At 57.5% G+C, this 20453-nt stretch overlaps 3 protein-coding genes across 10 annotated transcripts in view; 1 reads left to right on the top strand and 2 right to left on the bottom strand.

Moving 5' to 3' along the window:
• Positions 1-20453, top strand: part of LOC126944241 (zinc finger protein 688) — a 437324-nt gene that overhangs the window by 7941 nt on the left and 408930 nt on the right. The window lies entirely within an intron of this gene.
• Positions 101-4391, bottom strand: HSD3B7 (hydroxy-delta-5-steroid dehydrogenase, 3 beta- and steroid delta-isomerase 7). Of its 5 annotated transcripts, none has more exons than XM_050773519.1 (7): positions 4294-4389; positions 3763-3934; positions 3397-3552; positions 3070-3178; positions 2897-2996; positions 2599-2761; positions 101-1821 (listed from the first exon to the last, which is right to left on the bottom strand). In XM_050773519.1, exons 2-7 carry the CDS (start codon positions 3926-3928, stop codon positions 1406-1408), a joined length of 1110 nt encoding a protein of 369 aa, XP_050629476.1. In that variant the 5' UTR covers positions 3929-3934; positions 4294-4389; the 3' UTR covers positions 101-1405. The 5 variants fall into 5 exon arrangements, with proteins under 5 accessions (XP_050629476.1, XP_050629477.1, XP_050629473.1 ...); XM_050773520.1 differs by having other exon boundaries at positions 3763-4103; positions 4294-4380; XM_050773516.1 differs by having other exon boundaries at positions 2599-2996; positions 4294-4391.
• SETD1A (SET domain containing 1A, histone lysine methyltransferase) overlaps positions 4932-20453 on the bottom strand; it is a 28522-nt gene continuing 13000 nt past the window's right edge. For 3 of the 4 annotated variants that reach the window (XM_050773439.1, XM_050773438.1, XM_050773440.1), the window contains 7 exons: positions 18441-18782; positions 9681-10739; positions 9202-9374; positions 9007-9117; positions 8678-8797; positions 5824-5961; positions 4932-5745 (listed from right to left, as the gene is read on the bottom strand). In XM_050773439.1, the coding sequence (XP_050629396.1) occupies positions 5572-5745; positions 5824-5961; positions 8678-8797; positions 9007-9117; positions 9202-9374; positions 9681-10739; positions 18441-18782 (2117 nt within the window). In that variant the 3' untranslated portion in view covers positions 4932-5571. The remainder of the gene's footprint in view (positions 5746-5823; positions 5962-8677; positions 8798-9006; positions 9118-9201; positions 9375-9680; positions 10740-18440; positions 18783-20453) is intronic. The other variant, XM_050773441.1, reaches the window with a different exon arrangement.

The following is a 20453-nucleotide window of genomic DNA, read 5'->3' on the forward strand; positions in this document are numbered from 1 at the left end:
TGCTCACTTCCTTCTGTCCCCACGTGGGATGGGCGCCGTGGGGAGGCGGACACGGGGTGCGGGGGGCGGGAGGGAGAGCTGGACAGACAGGTGGACACAGTCGTGGATGAGGCTTTTAATCTGGGCACAGCCAGGTACAGCATCTGGGACATCCCCAGGCCTGGGGCTGGCGATGTGCAGGGAAGGAACTTGGGTAGAGAGGTGGGAAGTGAAAGCGCAGGGAGGCTGCAGCCCTCCAGAGGGGAATTCTAAGACAGACGGTTGAAGGTGAGGCCTTTGAAAAACAATGGGAACATCACCTCCCAAAGAGGGACTGAGGTGGCTGGAGGAACCAGAGCCGCCTCTGCACTCTGCACTGAGACCTGAAGGTCATGCGTGGATGTCAGGAGAGCAGCGTGAGCCTGTGGAGCCTCTGCTCGCTTCCTGCTCAGAAAGCCAGAAGAGGCCGGGCGCGGTGGCTCACGCCTGTAATCCCAGCACTTTGGGAGGCCGAGGCGGGCGGATCACAAGGTCAGGAGATCGAGACCACGGTGAAACCCCGTCTCTACTAAAAATACAAAAAATTAGCCGGGCGCGGTGGCGGGCGCCTGTAGTCCCAGCTACTCAGGAGGCTGAGGCAGGAGAATGGCGTAAACCCAGGAGGCGGAGCTTGCAGTGAGCCGAGATCGCGCCACTGCACTCCAGCCTGGGCGACAGAGCGAGACTCCGTCTCAAAAAACAAAAAAAAAAAAACAAAAACAAAAACAAAAAAAAAAAAAAAGAAAGCCAGAAGAGAGCCCGGGCAGGTCGCCAGGGCACCGACCCTCACCAAGCGGCCATCAGGACCGGGGTGAGAGGACAGAGGAAGGATACTCTGTCCCCAAACCCTGCCCTTGTATCCTGACAGCCCTAGGACTTCGAGGCGTCAGGACAAAACACAGACTCAAGGCTCCTGGATTGATGATGTGGAGGGCTTGGGCCGGGCACGGTGGCTCACACCTGTAGTTCCAGCGCTTTGGGAGGCCCAGGTGGAGAGATCACTTGAGCCTAGGAGTTCAAGACCAGCCTGGACAATATAGTGAGACCCTGTCTCTACCAAAAAAAAAAAAAAAAAAAGCCAGGTGTGGTGGTGTGCACCTGTGGTCCCAGCTATTCAGGAGGCTGAGGCAGGAGGATCACTTGAACCCAGGAAGCTGAGGGTGCAGTGAGTTATGATCACGCCACTGCACTCCAGTCTGGGTGGCAGAGCAAGACCCTGTCTCAAAAAAAAAAAAAAAAAAAAATGTGGAGGGCTCTAGGACAGCCATTCTGGCCCCAGAGCCCTACCTCCTGCTCTGGAATGCAGCCGTCCCTTCCCGTCCAGGGTGTGAGGGCTCAGGACCTGGGTGGATGTGCCACGATGGGCCTCCAGGCCCCAGCCCCGCCGTCACTGGGCTGAACTCCCAGCGGCCTGTACCCAGAGAATGGTGCGGGTCCGGCTATCCTCCCACGAGAACAGGGGCTCATAGCCAAAATGGCGCTGAGCCTTGTTGGTGCTGACAGTGAAGGTGGTGTTGGCCACGGCCAGCGTGTAGGGGTTCAGCAGGGGCGCGTAGAGCACCAGCGGCCGCAGCAGCCACTGCAGCAGGGCATTGAGGGCAGCGAGGAACACCAGCAGCCAGTAGGGCAGCAGTGGGCGGGCACCCACCAGCTGCAGTCCACAGGGGCCCAGGAATTCCATGTTGAAGTCCTCGTAGCTCTTGTAGGGCGATCCGTCGTAGCAGAAGTACACCTGGCCGCCCATCAGGGCTGCCCGCCGCTCCAGCTCCCGGGCTGCCAGCACATGCATCCAGGCCACATTGCCTGCCGGTGGCAGAAGAGAGGCGGACACACCCCTGAGCGCCCTTGTGACACCACATCGAGGCTGCTCTCCTGGGCCACCCCCTCTTTGGGTCCAGGTAGTTGCCACCCACATCCCCACAGCAGCCTGGGAAAGGCTGCCGTTTCCCTCGCCCTGGTAGTCACTTGCTCTCCTGGGCCCGCCTGCATCTGCAAAGAACCTGGGGAGAGGATGGAGAAGCCAGGACTTGTGGGGTGGGCCCTGAGGGGCTTGGGGACTGCAGGATGGAGCGGCAGGTGACATTATTCCCTCTGTAGATGCTACTCCCTTTTTAGTTTTAGAGATAGGGTCTTTCTCTGTCGCCCAGGCTGGAGTCCAGTTGGTGTGGTCATAGCTCACTGCAGCCTCCAACTCCTGGGCTCAGGCCGTCCTCCTGCCTCAGCCTCCCAAAATGCTGGGATTATAGGTGTGAGCCACTGAACTCAGCCCTTTTAGTGCTGTGTAGACACTGTCCCTCTCCTCTCCTGGGGAATGGCTGCTCCCGCAGCTGCAATCTTTGTAGCCTATGATACACTTTTTAATATCCCAACTTGCATGGATCCTGTATTCTCTGCAGGCTGTGTAGACACATAATCACAGGCTTTCCCCACATAACCACAGTCTACCTTGGCCCATGTATAGACCACATTTTTCTAGTCAGAGTCCACACTTCTCTCCCAGGGTCATATGGGTCCCGCCCCCTTCTAGAGCAAGTCCTCCTGTCATATTCTCAGCCTCCCCCTGCCTAGCCCGGTCCTCACCCACATAGACCCGGCCATGCTCCACAGAGGCCGGGATGGCCCGGAAGAGCCAACCTCCCAGGCGCAGACCCTGGCGGTAGAAGTCCCTCATGATCTGGTGGCCTTCACCGTAGATGCCCGTGGGACGAAGGGCACACGTCACCAGGGGCAGCCCCCCATGGACCTGGTGGCAAAGGCAGGCACTGCTGAGACCTGAGACCTGACAGCTCGCTCTCAGCCCCAGCTTCCTTGGGCTGGCGGGGTAAGGGAGTGTACAGGGCAGGAGCCCCATCTCTGTGCCTCCTATTTCTGGGCTCACCTCCCTCCCATTGGCCTCTAGGACCAGCCGCTCAGCCAGGGCCTTGCTGCAAGGATAGGGGTGCCTGTGCACTGCTTCATATAGGGTGTCTTCGTTGCCCCTGGCGGGAGGAGAAGGAAGACTCAATGCTGAGGGAAATGGGCTCTTAGAGGACAGGAGGGCCTGCCACTCACCTGTAGAAGGGGTGACCTTTGGTGTTAGGCCCCACGACTTCCATGCTACTGGTGTAGACCAGGAACCGTGTTCCAGTCTGCACACAAGCCTCGATCACGTTCCGGGTGCCTGGCAGAGGAGGGGGTGTATCCAGGCTGCAGCTTCCTCCCTCTCTGCATCTTCCTCCTCCCCATCCCAGGTCCAGGAAAAACCACAACAGGTCAGGGGAGGCGGGGGCAGGGCTGTCAATAGGACAGCTTGTCCCAGGGGAGTCACAGGAGGTCAAGGCCAAAGACAGAGTGGGGAACAAACAAGCAAGATGGCCAGGAGTGTCCAGGGCTCCTCACCCTGCACGTTGACCTCATGGATGGTCTCAGGACTGGCCCTGCCAAACACGTCTACCAGCCCAGCCGTGTGGATGACCACATGGGCTCCGGCCACAGCTGCTGCCACCTCATGGGCCTCGGTCACGTCCCCCTGGATGGCAGTCACCCTCACAGGCCCTGGCCGGGGTTGGAGGACACAGGCCATGTCACAGCTGGGGCCAGAGGCCAGAAACTGGGTGGAGTCACGTTCCCAATGTGACTCACTCGTCCCATCCATGTGGACAGAAACCAGCATCATCTGTTCCACTGCAGGGGTGGGTATCCCAGCTTTGGAAGGGATGGGGAAGCGTCCACACCCTCTCTGCCACAAGCTCCTCCAACACGAACCTGTCTTCAGCTCCTCCAGCCAGGGACCCAGGTGTCGGTCAAAGACCCGCAGCTCCCCGAGTCGGGGCTCCCGCTGCAGCAGCATTCGCACCACGTGTTCTCCCAGGAAGCCGCAGCCCCCTGTGACCAGGTACACCAGCTTCTGGGCCTGTGCAGAGTCGGCCATGCCCGGCTGGGGAAAAGACCTTGGCTCACCCAGGGACTGGCTGCCACCTGCCGCAACCACCTGTTACTGCTGGAGGTGCCCTGGAGCACTGACGAGGCTGGCGTTTGGGGGGAGGGCAGAGCTGATCCTGGGAGCTGCAGCAACCAGGCCACCAGCCATCTGCCCCTGCTGATGGCTGAGTTATGGAGAGAGGGACGGGCTTGGGGTACAGGGAGGGGTCAGGGTTTGGGGAGAGAGGTCTGAGGGCAGTAAAAGGGTGGGGAGGCCGGGAGTTGAGGGAGGTGGAGGGAAGGTTATAGGAAGGTGGGAAGGGCCGGAGGGAGGGAAAGGCCACCTGGGTGGGCACTGGCAGCGCCTCTGCCTACCTGCAGCCGCTGTCCCAGGGTGCCCAGACTGGCCTGGAGGGGCCCTCTTCTTTCGTCCAGGGCTGGCCAGCCCACACACCGTCCCCTTCCGCTGGCTCCTCCTTCTCCCTCCTGCCCCATTCCAGGAACAGAGACCCGCCCAGCCACAACCCCCACCACTCTTGCCCTAAGGCGCCCCCTGGCGGCCACTCTGTGCTCCACTGGCATCCGGGTCCAGCAGAGAACTTGGGGTGATGAAGCTGGAACTTGCTGAGTGGGCTAAGGGGTCCGGGGCTCTGGGTGGAGCCAGCGGGTGACCTCATCCCACAGTGTGACCTCAGGCCTTCCCTCCCGCTGGGCTTCCCAGGAGGCCAGAGGCCCAGCTGCAGCTGTGGTTCTGGGAAGGGGAGGCCTGACCTTGGCACCGCCCTGGCGGGCACTGGTGGGGGATTCCTGGTGTGGGTGCGGCTGCGGCTGCCACGGCCTGTCTAGGGGTCCAAAGCAGTCTTGGGGCCTCCGCAGGTCTGGGTTGTTGCCTGAAGGCCCCTTTACCAGCCTCACACTTCAGGTACTCACTTTTCCCTCTCTTCATCTTGCCCAATCCTCTGTGCCCTCCACCCCCAACCCCTTGCTCCTGCCCAAATACACCAACCAAGCACTTTTGTACAATAAAGTTTAATCACAATTATAAAAATGTGGCGTCAGGTTTGCGCTATTAACATATGTACAGTCCAGCCCAGCAGAAGGGGCCCACCCCGCCATCCTGGCCTGGCTGAGCCGGGGCGTGACACCAGGGTGGGAGGGTGACCCTCAGGGTCTGGCAGGAACAGATGAGGCAGGGTTCCAGGCACGGAGTCCCCAGGACTGGGGGTGCAGAGCCCCCCCAGGGGGAGAACATGGCCACTGCCCCAGAGACCCCTAAACTGGGGAGGGGTACACGCAGGGCATAAGGGGAAGTCCCCATTAACACAAAGCGAGAGGACTGTGCAGCCCCTAGGACAGAATCTGTACAGGCCGGCACCCCAGGTTTCCACAGGAAACAGCTGCTGGCTGCTACAAAACATTTACAGCTTCTTCTCCGCAAAGAAAAACAATCAGGGGGTGGTGGGCAGGGGCGACAGGAGAGGCAGAAGCTGCCTCCAGGGACTGAGGCTCCCTCGCTGGGCTTGGGGCCCCCCAACCCCACGCTTGGAGATGGGGGCATGTGGGCCCTGCTGAGCCCACTAAGGCTGGGGGGTGCTGGGAGCTCAGGGCACCAGGGGGAATAAATAGGGGTGTGGGCACCCGTCCTGCCCCACCTCAGTTTAGGGAGCCCCGGCAGCTCTCCGTGCCGCACAGACACGGGATCTTGTTGTCTTCCAGTGGGAACTTGTAGTCGTAGGTGATCTCCTCGTCCACGCCGATAGGCTGCTTGGAGTAGATCACAATCTTCTTCTGGGACTCGATGGTGATGACCTTGGCGTAGCAGTTGGGCTGCGGAGGGAAGGGCATGTGAGCCGTGGCCACCCCCACCGACCCCCGAACTCCTGCCCCAGCCAGCCCCTGACGCACCGTGCAGCAGTGGTTGATGAACCTGGCCAGGTTGCCACACTTGGTGGCATCGATGATGGTGTCATGGTCCACCCGGAACAGGTAGCTGCTGCCAATGCCCTCCTGCACGTAGCGCTTCTCCCGCATGTCGGCCACCATCTGTCAGGGTGAGATGCGATGGTCAGGGAAGAGTCCCCACTTCCTGCCCGCGAGCACACCTGCCAGCCAGCACCCCAGGTCCATGCCCACCAGGCCTGGAGCTGCAGCTCTGCCTCCGGCTCCCGCTAACCCGGCACTGACTCTCTCGACTCTGCTTCCAGGAGCCCTCCCTCTTTGGGGCAGCATACTAAGCCTCTGGTGGCCATTCTAAGTCACCCACAGGGGACTCCAGGGAAATCTGCATCGGGAAGGAGAGCCACTGGCTCCTTCGAGCATCTGCCTGATCACAGTGGGGTCCCCGGACTGCTGGGGCAAGTCTGGGGCTGGGGCAGCTCCTGAAATGACAGTGGCCATGTCACCAATGGCACCCTGCTCATCTCTCCTCCCTGGACCTCTCTCCAAAACAGGCACCTGTTGGCTGCCACCGACCAATGCAAATAGCAGGCCGCCCATGTTAGGCCCCGCACCCCTGTGAGGAGCAACCCTTACTTCCCAGAAGACAGTGAGGAGCCTCTGCGTGCCCTCCTCGGGTGACCTCACTCCCTTCCAGAGCCTCAGCCGCCAGCTGTGTGGTGGGGACTCCTCCCAAACTTCCATTTCCAGCCAAAAGCCACCTCAGTGGAACTGCTGGGCGTCGTCCCCTAGATGTCCCTGGGGCACTGCAACCCCACATGTCCAGACTGGAGCTCATCTTGACCACATATCTGTTCTTCCTTCTCACTCCCAGCTCACTGGCCATCCCACCATACTCCCAGCGGCTAAGAGCAGCACCGAGGGCCTCCTATCCCCCTCACCCTCTCACTGCTGAGCACAGTCAACCACCTTGCACCTTCTCTGTCACCTCTGCTGCCACTGCTTGGGTTGGGCCACCCTTGCCTTTGCCTGGACACTGGTGTCAGCCTAGACAGGGAGCTCACTAGCCACGGGGCCCTCTCCTGCAGAAGGCTCTGGGGCTTTCCTCCTCTCTCGCCACAGGCCTGAGTGGATTCACAGGCTCCCAAGCCCATGCGGTCTGGGCTCCCTGTCCCCTCCAGCCTCCAGCTGCATGTCGCTGCCACTGGCCCTGGTTTCTTTTTTTTCCTTGAGACGGAGTTTTGCTCTGTCACCCAGGCTGGAGTACAATGGCGCGATCTTGGCTCACTGCAACCTCTGTCTCCCACGTCCAAGCGATTCTCCTGCCTCAGGCTCCCTAGTAGCTGGGATTACAAGCGCCCACCACCACACCCGGCTAATTTTTGTATTTTTAGTAGAGATGGGGTTTTACCATGTTGGCCAGGCTGGTCTCGCACTCCTGACCTCAGGTGATCCGCCTCCCTCGGCCTCCCAAAGTGTTGGGATTACAGGCGTGAGCCATCGAGCCCGGCCATGGCCCTGGTTTCTGACGAGCCAAGCTGACCTCCATACTCTCACAAGACAATCCTGCCTCCAGGCCCGTGCACGTGGTGTCCCGCAACCAAGCACACACACAATGCCACTCGCCTGGGCCTGCGAGCTCCTTTCAGCTTTGCTCAAGCACCATGGTCTCCAGGAGGTCTTAGGCCCCCCAGGTGTGTGTTCCCATGGCCCAACTCTCCAGATCTTGTGAATACCAAATGCCATCCTTTTGGCTTTTGTTTTTTCTAGAGACACGGCCTCGCCCTGTTGCCCAGGCTGGAGTGCAGTGGTGCAGTCTTGGCTCACGGCAGTCTCCACCTTGTGGTCTCAAGTGATCCTCACACCTTAGCTTCCTGGGTAGCTGGGACCACAAGCATGCACCACCACGCCCGGCTAGCTTTAGTATTTTTTGCAGAAACGGGGTCTGGCAATATTGCTCAGGCTGGAACACCATCCTTTTGTGTGGATACTTGTTCAGTGCCTGTCCTCCTGCTTCCCAGGCCCTTTGAAAGGCAGCAGCGCGGGCCGGGCGCGGTGGCTCAAGCCTGTAATCCCAGCACTTTGGGAGGCCGAGACAGGCGGATCACGAGGTCAGGAGATTGAGACCATCCTGGCTAACACGGTGAAACCCCGTCTCTACTAAAAAATACAAAAAACTAACTGGGCGAGGTGGCGGGCGCCTGTAGTCCCAGCTACTCGGGAGGCTGAGGCAGGAGAATGGCGGGAACCCGGGAGGCGGAGCTTGCAGTGAGCTGAGATCCGGCCACTGCACTCCAGCCCAGGCGACAGAGCGAGACTCCGTCTCAAAAAAAAACAAACAAACAAACAAAAAGGGAGCAGCGCTTGGACGGACACGATGGCTCACACCTGTTATCCCAGCACTTTGAAAGGCCGAGGCAGGCAGATCACAAGGTCAGGAGATCAAGACCATCCTGGCCAACATGGTGAAACCCCGTTTCTACTAAAAATACAAAAATTAGCTGCACATGGTACACGCCTGTAGTCCCAGCTACTCAGGACGCTGAGGCAGGAGAACTGCTTGAACCCAGGAGGCAGAGGTGGCAGTGAGACAAAATTGCGCCCCAGCACGCCAGCCTGGCAACAGAGAAAGACTATGTCTCCAAAAAAAAAAAAAAAAACAGGGAGCAGTGCCATCAGCTGTGCCTCCTGCTGGACGACTGACACCTGCTGCTGACCACACTGGAGGGAGGCTGGTCTCACTGGCTAGGTACCGGGGCTAGGGGGTGTGCGAGGCTTTAACCAGGACAAATGGCATGTGTGTGAGCCCCCATGCCGTCTTGTTGCATCAGAAGCCGGGGCGGGGCTGGGAGTGCAATCTCACCTGACGGATGTTCTGACCCACGTATTCGATGACCATCTCGTCAGCAGCAATGGGTTCCATGGCAAACAGACCCCACTCGTGGATCCGGCTCCGGCCAAATCGGAGCTTCTTCTTCCGGAACTGGGGGGCAGAAGGGAGACTCAACTGCCAGATGCCTGCCACACCCCAGACCCTCGCTCTTCCCAGACTTCCTGGGCAGAGAGCATTCTGGCCGCTTACCCCCCAACTCCACCTGAGGGAGCCACAGGAGCTTGTTGGGTGGTCCCCTGGCCTCTGCCCCTTCCTGCCCCACTCTACCCCACCCAGGCCCTCCCGCAGCCCGGTCTCACCTTGAGCTGGTTGAGTTTCAGCAGGTCACTGTCCATGATGGCGGAAGTACCGATGGCGCTCAGCAGCCTCCGTTGCTCGGACCGGCGCTCGGATAGCACACGGTTCGTCCCCTGTGAGATGCAGGGCAGGGAGGAGGTGAGCAGGGCAGAGAGGTGAGTGGTAGGAGGAGCACGCGGCGGCGGGGTCGGGCCCACCTGAGTGTCCACGCCCTCCAGCTGCCGGGCCGAGACTGGGCACACATCCAGGTACTTGTCCTTCTCCTTCTTGCTGATGGGGTAGTAGCCTTCGCTACGGGCCGAGCCTGTCTGGTGCTCCCGGGGCCCATCCTGGGGCCGCCGCTTGCGTTTTGGGGTGGTCAGGTTGGTGAGTGCGGGGTGTTAAGGAAGAGAACGGCTCCTCTCTGGCCACCCGCGTCCCAGCCAAAGGAGAGGGCGGGGCCCACGCCGCTGAACATACTCAGGTGAGGGAGAGGGGAGGAAGCCCCAGCCCCATGGTTCCTGCCAGAAATGCTTTGGAAGGCAGAAGAGGCACCAGGTGGAGAGAAAAAGATGGCTTGGAGCCAGAGGGGAGGCAGAGTCGGGGACAGATGCAGGTGCCAGGAGGGGTCGGAGGAGGACCCAAGCCCACGTGTCCCGGGGAAGGCCGCCGGCCCCAGCGCCCACGCTCAGGATATTTGTGTGATGAACCCAGTGGGTGTCGTTGAGCCAGTCGGCCCCGCTCGTCTGCTGCAGCAGCCGCTCATAGGTGAGCCGCAGGTAACCCATGTCCTCTGAGTCCAGGCCCGAGTTCCAGATGTCGTACAGGATGGTCATCTGTTCAAACTCACTGCGCGGCTCGTAGGCGCGGGGCGGCCGTGGCGGGGGTGGGGGCGGTGGGCGGCGGCGCCGGGCGTGGGAGCGGAGGCTGCGCCTCCGGAGGGCGCCCTCCCCATCACTGCTGCTGCTGCTGTCAGAGGATTCCTCCTCCTCCTCTTCCCCCTCTTCCTCCTCCTCCTCCTCCTCCTCTTCGCCCTCCTCCCGCTGCTGCTGCAGTTGCTGCGGCTTGGGCTCCTCCGCCTCAGCCACCACCACCTCGGGGGCCTCCAGGACCTCATCCGCTGGGGAACTGAAGAGGGCGGCGGGTGCAGGCACTGGCTCTGGGGGCCGCGGGGCCAGTGCCGGTGCTGTGGGCTTGACGGCCAGGGCGTAGTTGTGCTCCAGGAGGATGTGGCTGAGCAGGGGCCCAGGGCGCTCAGCCTCCTCCGATGTTTCTGTGGCCTCTGAGTCGTCAACAGCAGGCAGGGAAGGCAGCCCCCGCCGGGCAGGGGTCAGGGCCAGGTCAGCCAGGACCGCCAGGTCTACCTCTGTCCCTGGCTCAGCCTCCTCTTCCTCTGTGGCGCGGCCTCGGCCTCCAGCCCGGCTCCGGCTTCCTCGGGACACCTCCTCCGGCCAACTCTTGACCAAAGATGCATGGTCCAGAGGCAGGTTGCGGATGGTCCGCTCCACGCCCCGGGGGGCCTTGCGGGAGGCTGGTCCAGGAGACTTGGCCTGCGGCGGTGTGGCTGTAGGGGGCTCTGGGGCTGGCACCACCTCAATGGCAGAGAAGGAGACAGTTTTCCGGCGTTTCTTGGGTGGGGGCAGGAGGGGGATGGGAGAAGAGGGACGCTCATCGGGGCATGGGGTGGGGGCCGGGGGCCCAGCAGGTGGTTCTGGGGGAGGGGGGGGCACACTGGGGGGCAGCTCCTCCGTGGGGCCTGGGAAGGAAGCACAGAGGAAGGAAAGGAGGTCAGGGCGACCCAGGCTCAGCCGCCCTGGCCGCCCATGACCACAGGCCGTGTGCTCTCCCCCGCTTCCACCCAGGAACCTCGGGGGGACACAGACGCTCTGGCCTCAGCCCCACATCCCAACAACATGAACTCCCTTGATGAGAGGAGGTTTCCCACCCGTTCGTTCCCACTGTGACACGTGTGGGGTACACACACACCTTCCATGTCCTCCCGGAGCCACAGTCCAACGGGGGACACCACCAACACATAAGCTGTAGCCACGCTGAGAAGGGCAGCACCACATGCCCTGGACTCTGCTTTCCTACCCAGACTGGCAGGACAGCCCTGTGCCCAGGCCCCAGCCATGTCCCATGCCAAGGACCCAGTCAGCTACATTTCAGCTAAAACATCCATTACCTCCACCATAAACAATATTCTCAGTTTAGCGAGGTGAACATGATACAATCTAAAAAGCAGCATCTCTGTATTAAAATATTTTATGAAACTTGCCTTCCTCCCCATCCCCTACAGAACTGGAACATGCCCCGGGGGGAGGGGCAGGAGACAGCCCTGCCAGAGAAGTGGGGCTGGAGCGGAGATCCCAGGATGCGGGTGGCTGGGGAGGGAACACATTGGCTCCAAGCTGGGGGTGCTGCCTCCCCAAAGCACCCCCGGGACAGGGAGTGCATCCTCCCTTGGCCACCATCCCTGGGAAAGCCTGCATGAGGCTCTCAGAGCCAGCCGGATGGATTTTGTGCCTAACGCCAATCACACCTCTTACGTAGCGTAATTCATGTAATCCTCACAACAGCTCAAAGAGGTTCCTATCTTCTTCTTTTTTCCCGAGATGGAGTCTCGCCCTGTTGCCAGGTGGGAGTGCAGTGGCGTGATCTCGGCTCACTGCAACCTCCGCCTCCCAGGTTCAAGCGATCCTCCCGCCTCAGCCTCCTGAGTAGCTGGACTACAGGCATGTGCCACCACACCCAGCTAATTTTTGTATTTTTAGTAGAGTTTTATCATGTTGGCCAGGATGGTCTCGATCTCTTGACCTCCTGCTCCGCCCGCCTTGGCCTCCCAAAGTGCTGGGATTACAGGCGTGAGCCACCGCGCCCAGCAGAGGGTCCTATCTTACAGACAGGGAAACAGGCACAGAGATGCGGTCACAGTTACCAGATGACAGAACAAGCTCTGCTCCCAGGCCATGTGGGTTGAGCTCATGCTCTGAACTGCAGCCCAGGGACTCACTGGCTTCACAACTGGCTTCCCCACTCAGCGCCAACAGGGCCCAGCACCAGGCCCAGCCCTATAAGGCAGCGATTCACCTGAGTCCACCGCACTCCCAACCAGGCCCTAGGCTGTACCTTAGGCTCTGGACACCTGCTGGGGTCTCAGCCTGTGGCAGCAACCCACTCCAGGAAGCTAGCAAGGACCCAGATTCGCCCAGGTCTCCTCTCACCTTCCTCCCCACCACGCTGGGGCAGCGCCCCCAACGGACCACCTCGAGCTTTAGCCTGCATGTCCTCGGGAAGCCTCGCTTGAAGGAGAACACACTCCTCCGCCAGCACAGCTGCTGCACACACTTCCCTCTGCGACTGTCCCGAAGGAAACCTGCCCATCCCTTTCATTTAGGAGACAATTTTTGGGGGCACCTGCCCAGTCAATACGACTCCCACCACCTTCCTCTGAGAACTGCTCTACTGCCACGCTCAGGTCCATGGGGCGAGTCCCCAGAAGCCAGTTGCTACTGCATAACCTGCCCCTACCCAGGGCCATCACTAAGACAGTGGTGACTGAAACTGGTTCCGGTTATTAGAAACTCAGTGAACTGGCTGGGTGAGGGGGCTCACGTCTGTAATCCCAGCACTTTGGAAGGCCAAGGTGGGTGGATCACGAGGTCAAGAGATCGAGACCATCCTGACCAACATGGTGAAATCCTGTCTCCACTAAAAATACAAAAATTAGCTGGGCGTGGTGGCGTGTGGCTTAGTCCCAGCTACTCAGGAGGCTGAGGCAGGAGAATCACTTGAACCTGGGAGGCTGAGAATTCAGTGAGTCGAGATGGTGCCACTGCACTCCAGCCTGGCGACAGAGCAAGACTCTGTCTCCAAAAAAAAAAAAAAAAAAAAAAAAAAATTCAGTGAGTCTTCACTAAGGACCCCTCGCTCGGAGCCATGGCTCCTCTGTCCTTGGTAACTCAGGTGCTCTCTCATTATCCAGACACCAAGGGGCTGCCTGCATCTTCCTCTCCTCTCCCACCTCTGCCACCTCCCCAGGGAACTTCACGATCACGCCTGTTTACCTGGATTCTCGCATCTCCAGTGATCCCCTTCAATCACCCTCAGCTCCCCTCAAGCAGCCACACATCTGGCCTTGTCAACCCCCAGAATGGCTCCCCCTTGAAGATTCCCCATCCTCTCCAACATTCCCCACTGTCCATTCAGTCCGCCCCACTGCACCTTCAACTTCCCATCCCTCAGTTTCCCTCTAGCACATCACCCTCTTCTTAAGTTAACTTCCTCCTCCACCCTGCCCAGACCGCAGGGCCGGTACTTTGCCCTCTCCTGTCCCGGCACCTTCCGCAGCCCCAGGTCCTCATCCTTCCACTACCTCTACCCTGTGGAGCCAGCCAGCAGCCTCCTCTCCCCTCATCCCCAGGCCCCAGCTCTGGCAGGGCCTTCCAGCATGGGGAGGCCCAGGCAAGAGGCTCGCTCTGTCTCCAGGCTACAGTGCCGCGGCACAATCACTTAATTACTGCAGCCTCCTCAACCTCCTAGGCTCAAGCAATCCTCCTGACTCAGCCTTCCCAGGAGCTGGGACCACAGGCTCATGCCACTAGGCCCAGCTTCTTTTTTGTTGTTGTTGTTAGCCAGACTGATCTCGAACTTCTGGGCTCAAGAGATTCTCCTGCCTCGGTCTCCCAAAGTGCTGGGATTACATGTGTGAGCCACCACGCCCGGACTGGAGCAACTTTCATCCTCGTTTCTCCACTTTCCAAGGTTCTTACTCCACCCTTCCGCTCACACTCCTACAGTACAGGGTTAAAAGAGGCCTCAGGCACAACACCCCCATCTTCCTGCCTCCCCACTGAAGGGTATACCTGCATCAGATCTGGAGGCTACTCCTCCGCCTCCCCAAGAAGGCCATGCCAGCAAGCATTCCTCTCTCCTGGCGCATCTACCTGGCCCTGCTTCCCTTCAGTGGAACACGCCCAAGCCTCACCTACTTGGAAAAGCTAACCCCTCCCTCAACCCTGCCCTCTCTTCTTGCTCTCTCTCCAACTCTGGCTGGGTAACGTTGAGCTTATTCCTGCACCTCACTAAGCCTTGAAGCCCTCATCTATAAAATGGGAATCATAGGGAGGTTGTGGGGCAAGCGCAGTGGCTCACACCTGTAATCCCAGTACTTTGGGAGGCCAAGGTGGGCTGATAACTTGAGGTCAGGAGTTCGAGACCAGCCTGGGCAACATGGTGAGACATGTCTCAACTAAAAATACAAAAACTAGCCAGATGTGGCAGCGTGCACCTGTAATCCCGCTGCTTGGGAAGCTGAGGCAGGAGAATTGCATGAAACCAGGAAGCAGAGGTTGCAGTGAGCCGAGGTTGCACCACTGCACTCCTGCCTGGGTAACACAATGAGGCTCCGTCTCAGAAAAAAAAAAAAAAAAAGGGGAGGTTGTGGGGATTCAATGAATTGTCAACATGCTATGCCCAGAGCCTGGCACACATGGGTACTTGACACATGGGAGCTGATGTCACAACCCCCAACTTTTTTTTTTTTTTTTTTTTTGAGACAAAGTCTTGCTGTTGCCCAGGCTGGAGTGCAGTAGTACAAACTCAGCTCACTGCAGCCTCCACCTCCCAGGTTCAGGTGATTCTCCTGCCTCAGGCTCCTGAGCAGCTGGGATTACAGGTGCCTGCCAACCACGCATGGCTAATTTTTTTTTTTTTTTTTTTTTGAGACGGAGTCTCGCTCTGTCACCCAGGCTGGAGTGCTGTGGCCGGATCTCAGCTCACTGCAAGCTCCGCCTCCCGGGTTCACGCCATTCTCCTGCCTCAGCCTCCTGAGTAGCTGGGACTACAGGCGCCCGCCACCTCACCCGGCTAGTTTTTTTGTATTTTTTAGTAGAGACAGGGTTTCACCGTGTTAGCCAGGATGGTCTCGATCTCCTGACCTCATGATCCGCCCGTCTCGGCCTCCCAAAGTGCTGGGATTACAGGCTTGAGCCACCGCGCCCAGCCGCTAATTTTTTTTTTTTTGGAGACAGTCTCACTCTGTCACCAGGCTGGAGTACAGTGGCACGATCGCGGCTCACTGCAACCTCCGCTTCCCAGGTTCAAGCGATCTCCTGCCTCAGTCTCCCGAGTAGCTGGGATTACAGGTGTGCGCCACTACGCCCAGCTAGTTTTTGCATTTTTAGTAGAGATGGGGTTTCACCATGTTGGTGTTGGCCAGAACGGTCTTGATCTCTTGACCTCGTGATCAGCCTGCCTCAGCCTCCCAAAGTGCTGGGATTACAGGCATGAGCCATTGCACCCAGCCCAATTTTTGTATTTTTATTTGTGACGAGGTTTCACCATGTTGGCTAGACTAGTCTCGAACTCCTGACCTAAAGTGATCTGCCCACCTCAGCCTCCCAAAGTGCTAGGATTACAGGTGTGAGCCACTGCCCCCGGCCCCAACTCTCCTTTTTATCTCAGCAAGAGTGGTCCACCCTTCCAGAAAACTCCCCTCCCCTCATTCCTTAACACCCTATACCTTGGCTTCAGTCTGAACCACTCAAATGAAACTGATAAGGTCACCAATGACCTCGTAACTGTCAAATCCAACAGATACTGCCTATCTCAGCCTTGCCAGTGGTCTGGTGATACAAGGCCACTCCCTCCTTCGCAGAACCTCTCCACTACCTGCTTCCCTTCTCGCCTCTGGTCACCCCTCTCAGCCTCCTCGGGCCCTGCTTGCCTACTGCTCTCACAGGACGGGAAGGCTCTGCCTTTTATCTCCCTCCACTCGCCTACCTGGGTCTACAAGTGAATTCACTGCTGTACTTCCAAGACCTAAGCACCGATCTCATATCCGGCCTACCATTCTTTCCAGACCCCAGAACCATGGATCCAACGGCCACTGTTTCTACCGGGAAGCCCCCAGAGGCATCTCAAACGCTACCTCTACTACACTCATCAGTTTTCTTCCTAATCCTGATTTTCTTCCCGAGTTTCTTTTCTGGGGGAAGTTTAACCAAGTCATCCTACCTCCTAAATTTCCCTCCAATCCTCACCCCCATTTCTACTCCACTCTTCTGCCACATTAGAACCCCTCGGCTTTGGTTCATGCCATTAAAGCTCACCAGAATCCTTTCAAACCTCCTCATGTCACCCACCTCCTTCCTCCCCTCTTCTAAATCTCTCCTCCTTCTGCTAGAACGGGCTTTCTGAAATGCAGATACGGTGAGCCCCTCTCCTTCCTGCTCTGATGAGAGTGGAAGAGGATTAAGAGCCATGCCTTCAGACCTGCCGGTGACCCCACAGGCCCTTCTGCTACCCGGTGGGCCCAGGAGAGGTTGGAGAGTCATCTGAGGTGTAATGAGAGCCTCAACTCCCCTCTCACGGAGTCTGGAGCTTAGTAGAGTGCATCAGTGTGAGGAGGTCTTCCTGTGGGCGCTGCCTATCTCAGACCATGGATTCTCAACAATGTGCAACTGGGAGCCTCGGGGAGGCCACATACATCTTCACAGCACATCTTGTTTTTGAGATGGGAGTCTCACTCTGTCACTCAGGCTGGAATGCAGTGGCATGATCTCCGTTCACTGCAACCTCCACCTCCCAGGTTCAAGCAATTCTCGTGCCTCCACCTCCCGAGTAGCTGGGACTACAGGCACACACCACCAAACCTGGCTAATTTTTGTATTTTTTGGTAGAGACGTGGTTTCACCATGTTGACCAGGCTGGTCTCGAACTCCTGACCTCAAGTGATGTGCCCGCCTCGGCCTCCTAAAGTTCATAGCACATCTTGAACACTGACTTATTTGATCCATCCTTGTCCAATCTACCTAAGTCCAAGCTACCACCATAATTCGCCTTGCATTCTACAATAGCCACTTAAGAGGCACCCTACTTCCACTGTGGCCCCTTTCCAAGCTTTCTCTCTGCACTACATTTTTTTGAAACACACATATGACCATGTCATTACTCTGATGGGTTTCTACTTCAAAATAAAGGCCAAATTCCTCACAATGGCTGGCCTATACGTCTGCTGGGCCCAACCCTCACTCACCTCTCCAGTTTCAGCCACCCCACCACCCCCTTGTGCTCAACCCTCTGGAGGGTCGGCTTTCTTCCCCAGGTCTTTGAACCTGCTCTTCCCCTGCCGGAGGGCCTTGGCACATGCTAAGCCAGTTGTTCTGCCTGCTTTGCACAGACTTCAGCTCAGCAGTACCTCAGCAGGAAGCCCTCCTCCTTCTGCAGGTGTGCTCCGGCTGCCTGCCCTGCGCTTCTTCCTGGTGCTTCTCATGGTTTGTAACCACAGGTTTTCCTAGGTATTCTTTTTCTTTTTTTGAGACTGGGTCTCGCTCTGCCACCCAGGCTGGAGTGCAGTGGTGTGTGATCTTGGCTCACTACAACCTCTGCCTCCTGGGCTCAAGCGATCCTCCCACCTCAGCCTCCCAAGCAGCTGGGATCACAGGCATGTGCCACCATGCCTGGCTAATTTTTGTAGAGACAGGGTTTCACCATGTTGCCCAGGCTGGTCTTTTCTTTTTTTTGAGACAGAGTCTCGCTCTGCTGCCCAGGCTGGAGTGCAGTGGAGCGATCTCAGCTCACTGCAAGCTCCGCCTCCCAGTTTCACGCCATTCTCCTGCCTCAGCCTCCCAAGTAGCTGGGACTACAGGCGCCCACCATCACACCCGGCTAATTTTTTTGTATTTTTTAATAGAGACGGGGTTTCACCATGTTAGCCAGGATGGTCTCGATCTCCTGACCTCGTGATCCGCCTGTCTCGGCCTCCCAAAGTGCTGAGATTACAGGCGTGAGCCACCATGCCCAGCCTCCTATGTATTTGTTACTCAATGAAGATGTCTTTCCCTATAGACTGTAAGCTTGATGAGTGAGAATGCTGCCTGCAAGGCTCAACATCCCATCCCCTGCACCTACTGTTTGGCTGCAATGAGCACTCAATAAATACCTATTGCTTCAAAGAGTGGTTCCCACAGCAGGCTAAGCTATGCGAATGTGCTAGAGTATAACAACAAATCCACAAAGGAAAGCAGCTAGAACCAAGTTCTGTGTTAATGTTCATACTTGTTTTCTACCTATTTGCCCATTTAATCACCTGCACTTAATCACTACTCACTGAAGAGCAGGCTTAAGAAAAATTAGGAGGAAGAACTTACTCAATTGGGCACTTTCTCCTTAATTAACTTGAGAGGAGACCAACCCATTTTACTTTAGTAGCCAGCTTAGCCTGGGGTTCTGTAAACCACCATGACAGTGCAGTTTGAGTGTGTCAGACAATCAATGTCTCCAGAAGGGAATGACAAGAGATGGTGACATTTTCTTTGTATGTTTTTCTAATAAAGTCACACTATTAGAAGTACACAATAAATGCAAGCACCACTGTTTTCTCTCTCTCTCTCACACACACACACACACACACACACACACACAGAGATCCAACCGACACCCCTATGGCACCTACCTGCAGGCCTTGCTGGAGATGTCTCCTGTTCAGGCAGGGGTGTGACTGGGGAGCCTGCAACCCTCTCTGGCGCTGGCACCTCCACAGGTGCTGGTGTGGGCACTGGGACTTCCCTGGGGGGCGGGGAGGCTGAGGAAAGGGCTGCTGGCCGCTCCTCTTCCTCTTCATCTTCAGAGGAGGACTCAGAGGATGAAGAGGACGAGGAGGACGAGGACGATGAGGAGGAGGAGGATGAGGAGCTGGAAGAGCTGCTGCTCTCGGAGTCCGATGTGCTGTCATTTTCGCCATCTGAGTCAGCATACAGAGAACATTTGGAGGACGAATCGCTTTCCTCGTCCTCGCCTGGAAATCCAGAAGGGGCAGTCAGGAGAGGTGGGCAGACCTCACTTGGTCAGCCGTGGGCTCCTCACTCACTCCCTGCTGTGGATGCTGGGCTCTGGGCTAGGGACGGGGAAGTCCAACAGACCAAGGAGCTGCATAAGCAAACCATTTTCACTGTGAGATAAACATCAGCACGCGGGGAGGATGGCAAAGGAAGCCCCAGACTCTGTCTAAAGAGGCCCAACAGGGAAGGTATCCGGGGGATAAGGTGAACTCAAGGACAAGGAGTCCACCACGCAGACATGGGGACTACACAGGGATGTCCGAGGCAAGAGGAAGTGGAGGCTTGGAGACTGGCAGGCAGGCTGCTCTGGCACTCGAACCTTCCCAAAGTGGGTCTTGGGACTCAGTCTGGACGAAGGACTGGGTGAAAAAGGATTCTGGGCTGAAAAGCTTAAAAAACACGACAGGTTCTATACTCTGAGACTGCTCATGTATGGAAAGGGCTCAAAGAAACTGAAGAATTTCACAGTTTTTGAGGAACAGAATTGGGTAAATTAGACTAGAAGGTGGTGGTGGCAGCTGGGAAGGGGACTGGAGGAGGGCGAGATGGAGCTGAACACAGCAGGGCCAGGAGATAAAAACGGCCCACAGTGTTGGGCTGGGGGGACACCCTGTGGAGAACAGGTTGTCAGGAAGGACCTTATGGAAGGAAGTCACAGGGTCAGGGGTGCCTTTTAGGAAAGAGATTCTATAAGCAGTTTGGAAAATCAACTGGAATAGAGGGAGAAGGACAGAAACAGAGACAGGGAAATCAGTCAAGACTGCTGCAAGAGGCTGGGTGCAGTGGCTCACACCTGAAAGCCCAGCACTTTGGGAGGCTGAAGTGGGTGGATCACTTGAGGTCAGGAGTTCGAGACCAGCCTGGCCAACATGATAAAACCCCATCTCTACTAAAAATACAAAAATCAGCCAGGTGTGGTGGCTCACGCCTGTAATCCCAGCACTTTGGGAGGCTGAGTCAGGAAAATCGCTGGAACCAGGGAGATGGAGGTTGCAGTGAGCCAAGATCGCATCACTGCACTCCAGCCTGAGCAACAAAGCGAGACTCCGTCTCAAAAAAAAAAAAAAAAAAAAAAAAAAATCCAGGTGTAGTGGCTCACGCCTGTAATCCCAGCACTTTGGGAGGCTGAGGTGGGTGGATCGCCTGAGGTCAGCAATTCAAGACCAGCCTGGCCAACATAGTGAAACCCTGTCTCTACTAAAAATACAAAAAACTAGCTGGGTGTGGTGGCAGGTGCCTGTAATCCCAGCTACTAGGGGGGCTGAGGCAGGAGAAACACTTGAACTCAGGAGGCGGAGGTTACAGTGAGCCGAGACTGCGCCGTTGCACTCCAGCCTGGGCAACAAGAGTGAGACTCTCATTAAAAAAAAAAAAAAAAAAAAAAAAAAAAGATTCTTCCAGGCTGTCCTTGTGGACAGCTATGTCTCAGCAGAAGAGGGAGCAGGAGGAGGGAGCATTTTGAGCATTGAGCTTATTGCTGTCAAGGGGCCAAGGGTTCCTAAGAATGTGGCCCAAACAGATGCCCTCGCAGAGGGCAAAGGTGACCCCAAGCCCAAGGAAGGTCATGTGGGCTCAGAAAAGGGCTAGCCAGGCAGCTGAACCCCTCCTCCGAGCCCAAAGTCAATTCC

The sequence above is a fragment of the Macaca thibetana genome, chromosome 20 (assembly GCF_024542745.1).
Source record: "Macaca thibetana thibetana isolate TM-01 chromosome 20, ASM2454274v1, whole genome shotgun sequence".
NCBI lineage: Eukaryota > Metazoa > Chordata > Mammalia > Primates > Cercopithecidae > Macaca > Macaca thibetana.

What these genes read in the sequence shown, in the direction of transcription:
- HSD3B7 (XM_050773516.1), bottom strand. Translation starts at nt 3,928, where the DNA reads ATGGCCGACTCTGCACAGGCCCAGAAGCTGGTGTACCTGGTCACAGGG. An exon ending in GCTGGAGGAGCTGAAGACAG is followed by an intron (nt 3,553 to 3,762) that starts GTTCGTGTTGGA and finishes AACCCCGGCCAG; the next exon opens with GGCCTGTGAGGGTGACTGCC. An exon ending in AAAGGTCACCCCTTCTACAG is followed by an intron (nt 2,997 to 3,069) that starts GTGAGTGGCAGG and finishes TCCTCCCGCCAG; the next exon opens with GGGCAACGAAGACACCCTAT.